Below are 15,444 nucleotides of genomic sequence, written 5' to 3'. Positions count from 1 at the left end.
CAGGGAGTCTGATACAGGGCTTGATCCCAGGACCCCGAGATCATGACCTGAGCTGAAGGCACATGCTTAACTGACTGAGCCACCCAGGTGCCTCTATGGCAGCATTATCTACAATAGCCAAATTATGGAAATAGCCCAGTGTCCACTGACTGATGAATGAATAAAGAAGAGGTGGTATATATGTACAATGGAACATTACTCAGCCATAAAAAGAGTCACATCTTGCCATTTGCAATGATGTGGATGGAGCTAGAGAGTATTATGCTAAGAGAAATAAGTCAGTCAAAAAAAGACAAATACCATACGATTTCACTCAGATGTGGAAATTAAGGAACAAAACAAATGAACCTAGGGGAAAAAAGGGAGAGAGGAAAACCAAGAAACAGACTCTTAACTATAGTGAATAAACTAATGGTTCCAGAGGAGAGGTGGGTGAGGGATGAATGAAATAGGTGATGAGGATTAAGGAGCACACTTGTCATGATGAGCACTGTGTGATTAAATTTTTTTAAAAAGAAAGAAATACTAAAATGGATCTTGAAAAAAAGGGTACTTAAAGTCATGAGTATAGATGAAATTTCTCACAGAGAATGTGTAAATATGACTAAAAAAAGAATCAAGGATAGAAATCTCCTTTCTGGGCTATTCCTTAACCCAACCTCTAAACACTCCTTTGGAAACCAACCTTAGCTTATCCCTCCTGCTACAATCACCCTAAGCATAATCTCATATATTCCCATGCTTTTAATAATTACCTAAGTGCTGATAGTCTTTAAATTTTTACTTCCTGCCATCATCTCTCCCCTGAACTTCAAAATCTCATATCCTATTACCTGATTAATGCCTCTTCTTAAATGCCCCTAAACATGTCTGAAATTGAACTTATTGTCACCCTGACCACCAAGCCTGTTCCTCCTATATTCCTTATCTCAGTTTGTGGTACCACTTTCCTTCTAGGTCAAGCCAGAAACTTGCAAGTCATCCTCTTACTCAACAGTGCTGCTACTAACATACACATCTTATTTCTCACTAAGGTTTTGGTTTTTTTTAAAAGTAAGCTCTATACCCAATGTGGGGCTCAAACTCATGGCTCCAAGATCAAAAGTCACATGCTCTACCAACTGAGCCAACAGGTGCTCCTTTCACTAAGGTTTTATTTTTTTTAAGATTTACTTATTTATTTGAGAGAGAGGAGAGAGAGAGAGAGAGAGAGAGAGAGAGAGAGAGAGAGAGAGAGAGAAAGCGAGCACAGGAGTAGGGATAGAGGGAGAGGGCAGGTAGAGGGAGAAGCAGACTCCCCAGTGAGCAGGGAGCCTGATAGGGGGCTCGATTCCAGGACCCTGAGATCACTAAGGTTTTATTCTACTCTCCTGAAAGTCTCTAGAATCCATCCTGTCCAACCCTACAACTGCCCTAGTTTAGGCCCTCATCATCTTGTACATGATATAACAAATGTATCCTTACCAGTCTCCCAGCCTTGGATCTTGGCCAAGACTTTTCACCCCCACCCACCACAACAATCTATTTAAGATGAAATTCTGACTATTATTAATAAATAAAATAAAATAAAAATTCATCTTAAAAAAAGAAAGCATTACACTAGAAAATATTCACTTAATACAAAACAAAGTAGTAAAGGAATACTGGAGAAACAAACACAGAGATGAACCATAGAGAAAATAGAAACTAAAATGACAGATATAATCCAACTATATAAATAATATTATTAAATGTGAATGAATTAAACAACCAATCAAAAGGCAGTTATTGTCGAATGGATAAAAAAACCAAGATCCAAATATATGCTATCTTCAGGAAAAACACTAGATAAAAGATACAAATAGGTTGAAAGTAAAAGGATGGAAAAATATATACCACACAAAACAGCAACCATAAGAAAGCCAGAACTGCTGGACTAATATTGGACAAAATGGACTTTAAGAATAAAATGCTACTGGGCATCTGGCTGGCTCAGTCAGTAGAGCATACGACTTTCAATCTCAGGGTTGTAAGTCTGAACCCCATGTTGAGTCAGAGATCACTTAAAAATAAAAAAAATCTGGGACGCCTGGGTGGCTCAGTGGTTTAGTGCCTGCCCTCTGCCCAGAGCATGATCCTGCAGTCCTAGGATTGAGTCCCACATCAGGCTCCCTGCATGGAGACTGCTTCTCCCTCTGCCTGTGTCTGCCTCTCTCTCTGTGTCTCTCATGAATAAATAAATAATGGGATCCCTGGGTGGCGCAGCGGTTTGGCGCCTGCCCTCTGCCCAGAGCATGATCCTGCAGTCCTAGGATTGAGTCCCACATCAGGCTCCCTGCATGGAGACTGCTTCTCCCTCTGCCTGTGTCTGCCTCTCTCTCTGTGTCTCTCATGAATAAATAAATAATGGGATCCCTGGGTGGCGCAGCGGTTTGGCGCCTGCCTTTGGCCCAGGGCGCGATTCTGGAGACCCCGGATCGAATCCCACGTCGGGCTCCCGGTGCATGGAGCCTGCTTCTCCCTCTGCCTATGTCTCTGCCTCTTTCTCTCTCTCTGTGTGACTATCATAAAATAAATAAAAATTAAAAAAAATAAAATAAAATCAGGATGAAAGTGGGGAATAACTATTCACATTCGAAATACAAAATAGATTACTAGGCAGTACTATGAACAAATGTATTGACAAATTAGATGAAATGGACAAATCCCTAGAAATACACACAGTAACTGAAATGACTCAAGGGAAAATTTAAAAATCTGAATATACCTAAATAAATAAAAAGATTGAAGTTGTGATCAAAATGCTTCCCATGAAGAAAAGCCCAGACACAGAGGGCTTCACTAGCGAATTCTACCAAACACTTAAGAAGAGTTAATACTAATTTTTCACAAACTCTTCCAAAAAATAAATAAATAAGAGAGAATACTTCCCAACTTGCTCTATGAGGTTAGTGTTACCCTGATATCAAAACCAAAGACACCGCTGGACAAGAAAATTACAGACCAGAATCTCTCATGACTATAGACACATACATACAAAAAACATGACTACGTAAGATTTATCCCAAGAATGCAATGTTGGTTTAACATACAGAAATCAATTAGTGCAAAACGCTGTATCAATAGAATAAAGAACAAAAACCACACGATCATCTAAATAGACACAGAAAACTGATAAATTTCAAAACCTCTTTATGAGGGATCCCTGAGTGGCGCTGCGGTTTGGCGCCTGCCTTTGGCCCAGGGCGCGATCCTGGAGACCCGGGATCGAATCCCATATCGGGCTCCCGGTGCATGGAGCCTGCTTTTCCCTCTGCCTGTGTCTCTGCCTCTCTCTCTCTCTCTCTCTGACTATCATAAATAAATAAATTAAAAAAAATTTAAACAAAACCTCTTTATGATAAAACACTCAATAAAATAGGAGCAAAGAGAACTTCCTCAACTTGGTAAAGGGCATGTATGAAAAACCCACAGCTAACATAATATTTAATGGTGAAAAACTGAATGCTTTTCCCTAAGTTCAGGAGCAAGACAAATATGTCTACTCTTGCCACTTGTATTCAACATTGTACTGAAGGATATAGACAAGGCAATTAGGCAAGAAAAAGAAATGCAGGCCCTCCAGACTGGAAAAAAAAGTAAAAATATCTCTGTAGATGACATGGTCTTATATATAGAAAACCCTAAGAAATCCACTAAAAAACAATTAGTACGGGATCCCTGGGTGGCGCAGTGGTTTGGCGCCTGCCTTTGGCCCAGGGCGCGATCCTGGAGACCCAGGATCGAATCCCACGTCGGGCTCCAGGATCGAATCCCACGTCGGGCTCCTGGTGCATGAAGCCTGCTTCTCCCTTTGCCTGTGTCTCTGCCTCTCTCTCTGTGACTATCATAAATAAATAAAAATTTAAAAAAATAATTTAAAAAAAACAATTAGTACTAAGAAATGAACTCAGCAAGGGTGCAGGATATGAGATAAATATACAGAAATTGGTGGTATTTCTATATGCTTGCACACTTACAAAAAACAAAAATGAAATTAAGGAAACAATTCCATTTATAGCAGCATTAAAAAATAAAAGAATTGTGAATAAATTTATGAAAAGCAGTATAAAACTTATACTCTAGAACTATAAAACATTGCTAAAAGAACTGGAATAAAACCTAAATAAATGGAAAGACATCCCATTTCATGGATTATTAGACATAACATTGTTAAAATGTCCATATTCCCCAATTGATCCACAGATTCAATGCAATCTCTATCAAAATTCTAGGTTGTTTCTTTGCAGAAATTTTATAAGCTGAACCTAAAATTCATATGGAAATTTAAGGGACCCAGGATAGCTACATGCAAAAGATAAAGTTGGATCCTTACCTCACATCATAGACAAAATTAACTCAGAATGGATCAAAGATCTAAATGTAACATAAGTATAAATCTTCATTACCTTGAATTGGGTGATGAATTCTTAGTTATGACACCAAATTACAAGTAACCAAAGGAAAAAACAGACAAACTGTACTTAACCAAAATTAAAAACTTTGGTCCTTCCAAGGACATATCAAGAGATTAAAAAGATTCTCCTCCTTCATCAGTTAAAGGATCCATGGCAAGATGGTCTATGCCAGATTCCAGGAGGATAAGAAATGAAATACTCAATATAAACAGAAACTGAAGAGCTTGAACAAGAAGGATAAGGAAGTCATAGCTATAAACTGCATCTAAATTAATTTTCTTATAGTTTTTAAGCCTAAGACATCCAGTATTATGAAGATCTCTCCAAATGTAATCAGCTTATCTAATTTTATCCTTGAAGGTAATCTCACAGGCCCAAATTTTAGAATGCTCCAGGAGAATATAAAACACATCTGAGACACTACTTTCATTATGAGAATAACTGCTTAGGCAAAGCAGTGCACAGGTACCTCACCCACACTTGTAAAAACGCAATTCAGGGGCACCTCGCTGGCTTATTCAGAAGAGCATGTGACTCTTGATTTTAGGGTTATGAATTTGAGCCACACAATTCAGCAGGGAAACTATGTTTTAAGCATAAAAATTTACCTGGGGAGAATTAGAGGATGATTTATTTAGACAATAAGTTGTATTTTACTCTCCCTGATATAAAGAGTCAAAAACTGAGAGGTATTAGATCCTCTCCATTCTAAATCCCTGGTCACACCACGTGTTCTGAATCTCGGCTTCCTAACTCAAGGACGTCAATGACTGTTATGTCACAGAACAGTAAAAAAAGGTTATCAAAAACACGGAAGACAAAAATTCCCTAGTTCCTGCCATCAGATCTTGTTTGAGAGATGACAGCTCATCAAAAGGTGTTGGCATAGAAAGTGGTTCAAAGATATGGGGGAAAAGGGGCGCCTGGGTGGCTCAGCGGTTGAGCATCTGCCTTTGGCTCAGGGCGTGATCCCAGAGTCGCAGGATTGAGTCCCGCATCAGGCTCTTTGTGTAGAGCCTGCTTCTCCTTCTGCCTGTGTCTCTGCCTCTCTCTCTCTCTGTCTGTCATAAATAAATAAGTAAAATCTTTAAAAAAAAAGATATGGGGAAAAATAACTCAAATTCAGAGGCAAAGGTTGAGCTTCTCCAGGACAATGAGGAAAGAAGGTATTAAACTTCCAGGGAGCAACAGAAAAAAACGAGAATAAAAAGACAACTCACAGAATGAGAGAAAAAAAATGCAAATTATATATATGTTAAGGGACTATTATATAAACTCTTAACAATTTGATAATAAGACAAATAGTCCAATTAAAAAATTGACAAAGGAGGAGCACCTGGGTGGCTCAGTCAGTTAAGCTCTGACTCGATTTCAGCTCGGGTCATGATCTCAGTGTCGTGAGACTGAGCCCCGTCATGCTCTGCACTGGGCATGGAGCCTGCTTAAGATTCTCTCCTTCTGGCTGGCCCTCCCTCCCCTCACCACCACTCACCTGCTCTCTTCTCCTTATCTCAAAACAAAAATTGACAAAGGAGACTTCCAATTTCCAGGCTGGCTCATAAGGAGTTTAGTAGTTGCCACTCTATCCTAATAAGTAGAAAGCTTAATAAACTGGAAAATCAACAACTCTTCCTAGATCTGTCAGAAAAGTAAGGTCACAAGGCAAACCACAGCCCCCTAAACTGGAAAGATAGGTAGACACAGAGAATCGTAACTTACCAGAGCAAAAACCTCTGCAGGAACCAGTACTGGCATAGAAAAATCTGAACTATAATTGACGAAATGCTAGAGGCTCAGAGTAGACAAGCCTAAGAGATAAAAAAAAAATAATAATAATCCTGGGACGCCTGGGTGGCTCAGCAGTTGAGTGTCTGTCTTTGGCTCAGGGTGTGATCCCAGGATCTGGGATCAAGTCCCACATCGGGCTCCTTGCATGGAGCCTGCTTCTCCCTCTACCTAGGTCTCTGCCTCTCTCTCTCTCTCTCTCATAAATAAATAAATAAATAAATAAATAAATAAATAAATAAATAAATAAAATATTTTTAAAAAATCCAAGGAGATGAAGCGCCTGGGTGGCACAGTTAACTGGCCGACTCCTGATTTTGGCTCTGGCCTTGATCTCAGGGTCATGAGACTAAGCCCTGTGTTGGGGCTCAGCACAGAATCTGCTTGGATTCTCTCTTCCTTTCCCTCTGCCCCTCCCTACAATTCTCTCTCTAGATCTCTCTCAAACAAACAAACAAACAAATAAATAAATCTATTCTTTTTAAAAATCTAGGGAGACCCAATCATGGGGGACCCCTACAATTTTGTGAGTTTTACTTCCAGATTCTTACAGGGAAGACTAATGAAAAATTTCCTCAGGATTCCAGCAAGAGGAGAGGAAAGTAATTATTCTAAAATATGCCACACCATTCTGTTCTATCTAAAAAGGCCTGCCCTCCAGATAAACTATTTTATGGCAGCCAAACAGAGCATAACCAACCTGGAGGAAGGAAAATACCCACCTCCTGACCCCTCTAGCAACCCTGTAACACCTAAGGGGTGGGAGAAAAAACTGAGAGACACAAGTTCGCAGCCCAGGGGCACAGGCTACTAAAAAACTGAAGCCTAATCATAGGACTGTAAAATGCTTCCCCTCCTGCCACACTTCACCAGTACATTACCACAGGCCTATTTACCAAAGTTCCTTTTACCTAGCACATCATGTCTGTTTTCCACCAAAAAATTAGAAGGCATAGCAAATGGCAAAAAATATAGTTTGAAGAAATAAAGTAAACATAGAACCAGAACCAGATGTTAGAATTATCAGACCATAAATTTAAAGTGTAATATATTCATAATGGAAATACCAGAAGAAGAAAGAGAAAAAGTAACAGAAGAAATTCTTCTTATTCTTGATTAATCTAATAGACAACAGTTTGCTCAAAATTATAATAATAATGTATCCATTTATGTATGATTGTGTGTGTGTACTGCATGTATATGTGTCTGTGTGTATCCTGATTATCATAGGTAAAATGAATGACAGCAATGATACAAAGGATGGGAGGAAAGAATTAAGATTATTTTGTTACTATAAGGTACACACACTACCTGTGAGGTAGTATAGTATTATCTGTTATTTTGTTATTTGAAAAGTGGACTTGGGATGCCTGGGTAGCTCAGCGGTTGAAAAGTGGACTTAGATTACTTGTAAATGTGTATGGGAAACTCTAAGGTAACCACTAAAAAAAGGTTTAAAAAAGTATAATTGATACGCTAAGGAGACAAAAATAGAATCATATAAAGTGTCCAATTAAAACCACAAAAGACAGAAAAAGAGTAGAAGAAAAATAATGAAAAAAACAAAAGGATAACAAACACAAAACACTAACAAATATGCTAAATATTATCACTTTAATGTTAATGGTCTAAATGTACCAATTATTTTTTTAAAAGATTTTATTTATTTATTCATAGAGACACACAGAGAGAGAGGCAGGCAGAGGGAGAAGCAGGCTCCATGCAGGGAACCCGATGTGGGACTCGATCCCCAGTCTCCAGGATCACACTCCGGGCTGCAGGCGGCGCTAAACCGCTGCGCCACCGGGCTGCCCTAAATGTACCAATGAAAAGAGATTGTCAGAGTGGATCAAAAAACAAGATCCGGCTATGTGTGGTCTACAAGAAACCCACCTTAAATATAAAGACATATAGATTAAAAGTAAATAGATGGAGGAAAATATGCCATGCTAACACTAATCAAAAGAAAGCAAGAGTAGTTATATTAATTTCATACAGAGCAGACTTCAAAACAAGGAAAGTTATCAGGGATAAAGACGACCACTGCATCATGATAGAAAGGGTCACTTCGCCAAGAAGGTATAACAATCTTGAACGTGTATGCAGCTAACAACAGAGCATAGATTGATTATATGAGGCAAAAACTAATAGCATTTCAAAAGAAATAGATGCATCTAGGATCTTCAATGGGAACTTCAATACCCCTCAATCAGAAATGGACAGAGGCAGCAGTCAGAACATCGGTAAGGATATAGTTGAATTCAACAGCACCAGCCATCAATTGGATATATTTGACGTCTGTAGACTACTTTATCCCACAAGAGCAGATTATATGTCCTTCTCAAGCTTACTGGGAACATTCACCAGGAAAAATCACATTCTGGGCCATAAAACACATCTTCACAATTTAAAGAACCAAATCTAAAGAAATAAGATTCATGAGATTTCTGTCGCCTGGTAGCCACGGAATTAAACCAGAAATCAATAACAAAAAGATAACTGGAAAATCCCAAAATATGTGGAGATTAAACAACACACTTCTAAACAACACACAAGTCAAAGAAGAAATCTCAAGAGAAATTAGGAAAATATTTTTACTAAATGAAAGTGAAAACACAACTTATCAAAATGTGTGGAATAGAGCAAAACCAGTGCTTAGAGAAGAATTTATAGCACTGAATGCATGTATTAGAAAAGAGGTGCACCTGTCTTGCTTAGCTGGAAGAGCATGCAACTCTTGATCTCAGGGTTGTGAGTTTGATCCCCACACTGAGGGTACAGATTACTTAAATAAATAAACAAACTTTAAAAAAAAGAAAGAAAAGAAGAAAGACCTAAAATAGATAATCTAAGTTTCCACCTTAGAAAACTAGAAAAAGAAGAGTAGAGCAAATTAGATCCAAGCAGAAGGAAAGAAATAGTAAGAATTAGAGTAGAAATCAATAAAATTGAAAACAGGAAATCAATAGAAAAAATCAATGAAACCAAAAGCTGGTTCTTTGAAAAGATCAATACATTGAATGATACAATTGAATTGTATACTTTAAATATACATTTAAAGTCTCATTAGAACCTCTGTTGTAGGCTCTGTGTGACGCTTCAAACTCAGGCATTCTGCTTCACTCTACCCAGCCAAGTGAGCTGCTAAATTCAGTCTAGAAAGTGATCCGCACTAACTATGGAGAAATCTTAACCATTTACACTCTTACCATCTTCTCTGTTTTCAAATAGCATGGCCTGGCTACCTAACCTGTTCACCATTTTGCTGTCTTCCTCAAAATTCAAGATCCAAGTCAAACAAACAAAAGTATTAAAAACATTAATGGTAAATCTAACAAAAAATGCTAATATTAAAAGCACTATTCTGGAAAGAAAGTGTAGAGGAGATCTAATTTGTTACCAATTCAGGAAACAGGAAATCACTCTGCTTCAAATTGGCCTAATTAACACTCACTGTAGCCTGATCTCCAAGACCGCCTGACCCTGAAACAACTTGCTGCAAGCTGCTCTGACAAGAAACAACTAAGTGAATACCTACCTGTGAAAGATAATTCATTTCATTATTGAACATCAACTCTCCCTTCCACTGCCTGATAACAGTGACTATGTATTGAGCTCTAGTTATGTGCCAGGCATCATGTGATACACTTTATATAATTTTTCACTGAATTCTTAAAACAACCATCTATTTGATAAGTAAAGAAACGGAGCCTTGGAGAAGGTATCAATTTTCCCATGAACACAGAGCTAGTAAGTCAAAGGGGCAGGATTCATTCTCTTAACTCTTAAATATTTTTAAAAGATTTTATTTATTAAAAAAAGATTTTATTTATTTATTCATGAGAGACAGAGAGAGAGAGAGAAAGGCAGAGACATAGGCAGAGGGAGAAGCAGGCTCCATGCAGGAAGCCTGATGTGGGACTCGATCCTGGGACTCCAGCATCACACCCTAAGACAAAGGCAGACACTCAACCACTGAGCCACCCAGGCATCCCTTAACTCTTAAAAATTAAAGAGATCTTCACAATATGATTCTCATCTCTATATAGCTAATATTTCATTGGAAAAAGGTACTTTGTTACAATTAAATTTTGATCCATTTTAACTTCAAAGCATACTTCCTTCCTATTTAACCCTGCCTTCATAGATATTTTTATTGCAGTTCAATCTAAGTTTCCTCATTCTTGAAGCCAAGCCAGGTCCCAGACAGATTTCATTTTCTCAGTGTTTATATTTCATGAATACCACTCTACCAAACTTGTACATAACCCCCAGGGTCCTCTCTGCCTGTTTTGCTGCTTTACAGCCCAGGCCTTAACTTCTCCTCTAGGGCCTAAGATTCATATCTCTATTTTTCCATATTACCCTTCTTTGATTTTTTTCTTTCTTGTTCTTTTCTAGAGAATAAGAAACTATCCCATAGGGACTACTCACCTGGCTAGACCAGAATGACACAGATTGCCTCATGAACTGGAATTCTGGCAGCCCAAGAGCTCAATAACCCAGGTCACAAATCATGAAGAGGACTGCAATAGCCCTTTTGTGATAATTTTTCTAATGGCTGCTAGAATGACAAAAAAAGAAAGAAAAAGAAAGAAAGAAAGAAAGAAAGAAAGAAAGAAAGAAAGAAGAAAGAAGAAAGAAAGAAAGAAAAAGAAAGAAAGAAAAGAAAGAGAAAGAAAGAAAGAAAGAAATAGATAGATTACATCGATAAGAGTAACCATTAAACTCATTCATATTATTACAGAGCAGAAATCAACATAATAAGTCCCCAGAATGATCATAAATAATTTTTCTGCTGTTGTTGACCAAAACCAAATATACAGTATTAATATAAAAACAGCTCTAAGGCTCCTTGCCAGCTAACCATCTCCCCTCCTCCATACCATTGCCAGCAATTATGCACCTCAGCATCCAATTATTTCAATGTTCCTTCAATTCATAACAAATGATAGATAGAACTGAACATGTGCCAGATAACCAGCACAGCAGTTAATCTTCCTAAGGTTTTCATAACTGGAACCCTAGGTCTCCAATTCAGTCTCATTTTTGCTTTACATTTTCTCTTCTCCTATGCTTCTAGCTAAATATCTTACTAAGACATAGACACAATCATATCAAATAGAGTCAGGGCAATTGAGATCAAAACCCTCACACTAATCAGATCCTACATAGTCTTCTAAATATTGTGAGTTTCAGGTGGCTCTGGAAAAGAACGGAAAAAAAGATTATTCAAAAAAATCAATACATATTTATTCATTTTTGAAGATTTTATTTATTTATTCATGAGAGACACACAGAGAGAGGCAGAGACATAGGCAGAGAGAGAAGCAGGCTCCCTGCAGGGAGCCTGATGCGGAACGAGATCCCAGGACCCCGGGATCACGACCTGAGCCAAAGGTAGAAGTTCAACCACTAAGCCACCCAGGTGACCCGCAAATCAATACATTTTTATTTTTTTAAAATTTTTTTTATTTATTTATGATAGTCACAGAGAGAGAAATAGAGAGAGGCAGAGACATAGGCAGAGGGAGAAGCAGGCTCCATGCACTGGGAGCCCGATGTGGGATTCGATCCCGGGTCTCCAGGATCCCGCCCTGGGTCAAAGGCAGGCGCCAAACGGCTGCGCCACCCAGGGATCCCTATTTTTTTATTTTTAAAGACTTTATTTATGTATTCATGAGAGACACAGAGAGAGGAAGAGACACAGGCAGAGGGAGAAGCAGGCTCCATGCAGGGAGCCCGACGTGGGACTCGATTCCGGGTCCCCAGAATCACGCCCTGGGCTGAAGGTGACGCTAAACCGCTGAGCCACCCGGGCTGCCCTCAAACCATTTTTTTTTATAAATTTATTTTTTATTGGTGTTCAATTTGCCAACATATAGAATAACACCCAGTGCTCATCCCGTCAAGTGCCCACCTCAGTGCCCGTCACCCAGTCACTCCCACCCCCCGCCCACCTCCCCTATTCGTTTCCCAGAGTTAGGAGTCTTTCATGTTCTGTCTCCCTTTCTGATATTTCCCACTCATTTTTTCTCCTTTCCCCTTTATTCTCTTTCACTATTTTTTATATTCCTCAAATGAATGAGACCATATAATGTTTGTCCTTCTCCGATTGACTTATTTCACTCAGCATAATACCCTCCAGTCCCATCCACGTCGAAGCAAATAGTGGGTATTTGTCGTTTCTAATGGCTGAGTAATATTCCATTGTATACATAGACCACATCTTCTTTATCCATTCATCTTTCAATGGACACCGAGGCTCCTTCCACAGTAGGGCTATTGTGGACATTGCTGCTAGAAACATCGGGGTGCAGGTGTCCCGGCGTTTCATTGCATCTGAATCTTTGGGGTAAATCCCCAGCAGTGCAATTGCTGGGTCATAGGGCAGATCTTTTTTTTTTTTTTTTTTAGGGCAGATCTATTTTTAACTCTTTGAGGAACCTCCACACAGTTTTCCAGAGTGGCTGCACCAGTTCACATTCCCACCAACAGTGCAAGAGGGTTCCCCTTTCTCCACATCCTCTCCAACATTTGTGGTTTCCTGCTTTGTTAATTTTCCCCATTGTCATTGGTGTGAGGTGGTATCTCATTGTGGTTTTGATTTGTATTTCCCTGATGGCCAGTGATGCGGAGCATTTCCTCATGTGCTTGTTGGCCATGTCTGTCTTCCTCTGTGAGATTTCTGTTCATGTCTTTTGCCCATTTCATGATTGGATTGTTTGTTTCTTTGCTGTTGAGTTGAATAAGTTCTTTATAGATCTTGGAAACTAGCCCTTTATCTGATAGGTCATTTGCAAATATCTTCTCCCATTCTGTAGGTTGTCTTTGAGTTTTGTTGACTGTATCCTTTGCTGTGCAAAAGCTTCTTATCTTGATGAAGTCCCAATAGTTCATTTTTGCTTTTGTTTCTCTTGCCTTCATGGATGAATCTTGCAAGAAGTTACTGTGGCCAAGTTCAAAAAGGGTGTTGCCTGTGTTCTCCTCTAGGATTTTGATGGAATCTTGTCTCACATTAAGATCTTTCATCCATTTTGAGTTTATCTTTGTGTATGGTGAAAGAGAGTGGTCTAGTTTCATTCTTCTGCATGTGGATGTCCAATTTTCCCAGCACCATTTATTGAAGAGACTGTCTTTTTTCCAGTGGATAGTCTTTCCTGCTTTGTCAAATATTAGTTGACCATAAAGTTGAGGGTCCACTTCTGGGTTCTCTATTCTGTTCCATTGATCTATGTGTCTGTTTTTGTGCCAGTACCACACTGTCTTGATGACCACAGCTTTGTAGTACAGAAATCTGGCATTGTGATGCCCCAGCTATGGTTTTCTTTTTTAAAATTCCCCTGGCTATTCGGGGTCTTTTCTGATTCCACACAAATCTTAAAATAATTTGTTCCAACTCTCTGAAGAAAGTCCATGGTATTTTGATAGGGATTGCATTAAACGTGTAAATTGCCCTGGGTAACATTGACATTTTCACAATATTAATTCTTCCAATCCATGAGCATGGAATATTTTTCCATCTCTTTGTGTCTTCCTCAATTTCTTTCAGAAGTGTTCTATAGTTTTTATGGTATAGATCCTTTACCTCTTTGGTTAGGTTTATTCCTAGGTATCTTATGCTTTTGGGTGCAATTGTAAATGGGATTGACTCCTTAATTTCTCTTTCTTCAGTCTCATTGTTAGTGTATAGAAATGCTACTGACTTCTGGGCATTGATTTTGTATCCTGCCACACTGCCAAATTGCTGTATGAGTTCTAGCAATCTTGGGGTGGAGGCTTTTGGGTTTTCTATGTAGAGTATCATGTCATCAGTGAAGAGGGAGAGTTTGACTTCTTCTTTGCCAATTTGAATGCCTTTTATTTCTTTTTGTTGTCTGATAGCTGAGGCTAGGACTTCTATTCCTATGTTGAATAGCAGTGGTGAGAGTGGACATCCCTGTCTTGTTCCTGATCTTAGGGGAAAGGCTCCCAGTGCTTCCCCATTGAGAATGATATTTGCTGTGGGCTTTTCGTAGATGGCTTTTAAGACCCTCAATACATTTTTAAAACTCCAAGTTTCTAATTACAAAAGTACCAAAATTCATCACATCTGCTAGACACATTCCTATCAAAACTGTGATCCATAGTCAATTTCAATTCCAATGGTGGCATTAATGACTTATCAAATATACAACAATTTCCCATTTGTCATAGTCAAAATATTCCAAAGCTGTCAAATTGCTTCCCAGCTAGCAATACTGTAATATCTAAGCAAGTTCCAAAATTTCTGTAATATCTAAGCAAGATAACTTCAAAGTTTCCTTAGTAAATATCTGACTTAGAAAATATCTGACTAAAAAAAAAAGAAAATATCTGACTAATAATATTTTAGACAATAATGACTCCAGTTATATTTTATATTCAAACTAATCATATAGATTTATTTTTTATTTTTTATTTTTTTTTAAATTTTTATTTATTTATGATAGTCACACACAGAGAGAGAGAGAGGCAGAGACACAGGCAGAGGGAGAAGCAGGCTCCATGCACTGGGAGCCCGATGTGGGATTCGATCCTGTGTCTCCAGGATCGCGCCCTGGGCCAAAAACAGGGGCCAAACCACTGCGCCACCCAGGGTTCCCTAGATTTCTTTTTTTAAAAGAATTTATTTATTTATTCATGAGAAACATGGAGAGAGAGAGAGGCAGAGACACAAGCAGAGGGAGAAGCAGGCTCCATGCAGGGAGCTGGATGTGGGACTCGATCCGAGGACCCCAGGATCACGCCCTGAGCCAAAGGCAGTCGCCCACCCACTGAGCCACCCAGGCCTCCCAATCACATAGATTTAAATGTTATCTCCTATTATACCCCGATTGCACCCTATGCTTAAGCAAAACAAACAAACAAACAAAAAAAAAAACAAACAAAAAAACCAAAACTATCCACCAGTTCCTAAAACCTTCTCACTTTTGTTCTTGCTCATTCACTGAGCCTCCAGTTCCTCTTCTTAATTCTGGATGTCCCAAGTTCTACTGTTTCCTTTGCAGAGCCCTTGATAGGAGGCTGCTCATTTTCCTTTACTCACTCTTTCCTATAAGTCAAGACCAGGTTAGCATCTTCTCATGTGTTCTTTACTGGATCCCCAAAGTATTATTTCACTACCTTCCCTCAACAACCCTTCTTTCTTTAAAGTCCATACTACTCAATTTTATCTCACTCTTTGAATGTTAAATGTCAACTT

The 15,444-nt window shown here is 38.8% G+C and overlaps 1 protein-coding gene across 8 annotated transcripts in view; it reads right to left on the bottom strand.

Annotated features, from left to right (window-relative positions):
- The window catches only part of LOC129517739 (sorting nexin-12), a 167,654-nt gene that overhangs the window by 103,643 nt on the left and 48,567 nt on the right, over positions 1-15,444 (bottom strand). The window contains exon 5 of one of the 8 annotated variants that reach the window (XM_055337786.1): positions 10,699-10,785. The exons of the other annotated variants lie outside the window; for them this stretch is intronic. Coding sequence (XP_055193761.1) covers positions 10,729-10,785 — 57 coding nt within the window. The 3' untranslated portion in view covers positions 10,699-10,728. Of the gene's footprint in view, positions 1-10,698; positions 10,786-15,444 lie in introns of those variants that run through there. 8 annotated transcript variants of the gene reach the window in all.

Source organism: Nyctereutes procyonoides, unplaced genomic scaffold (genome assembly GCF_905146905.1).
Source record: "Nyctereutes procyonoides isolate TBG_1078 unplaced genomic scaffold, NYPRO_anot_genome, whole genome shotgun sequence".
NCBI lineage: Eukaryota > Metazoa > Chordata > Mammalia > Carnivora > Canidae > Nyctereutes > Nyctereutes procyonoides.
The sequence above is the reverse complement of the archived record's forward strand: the minus strand, read 5'-3'. Positions and strand labels throughout refer to the sequence as shown.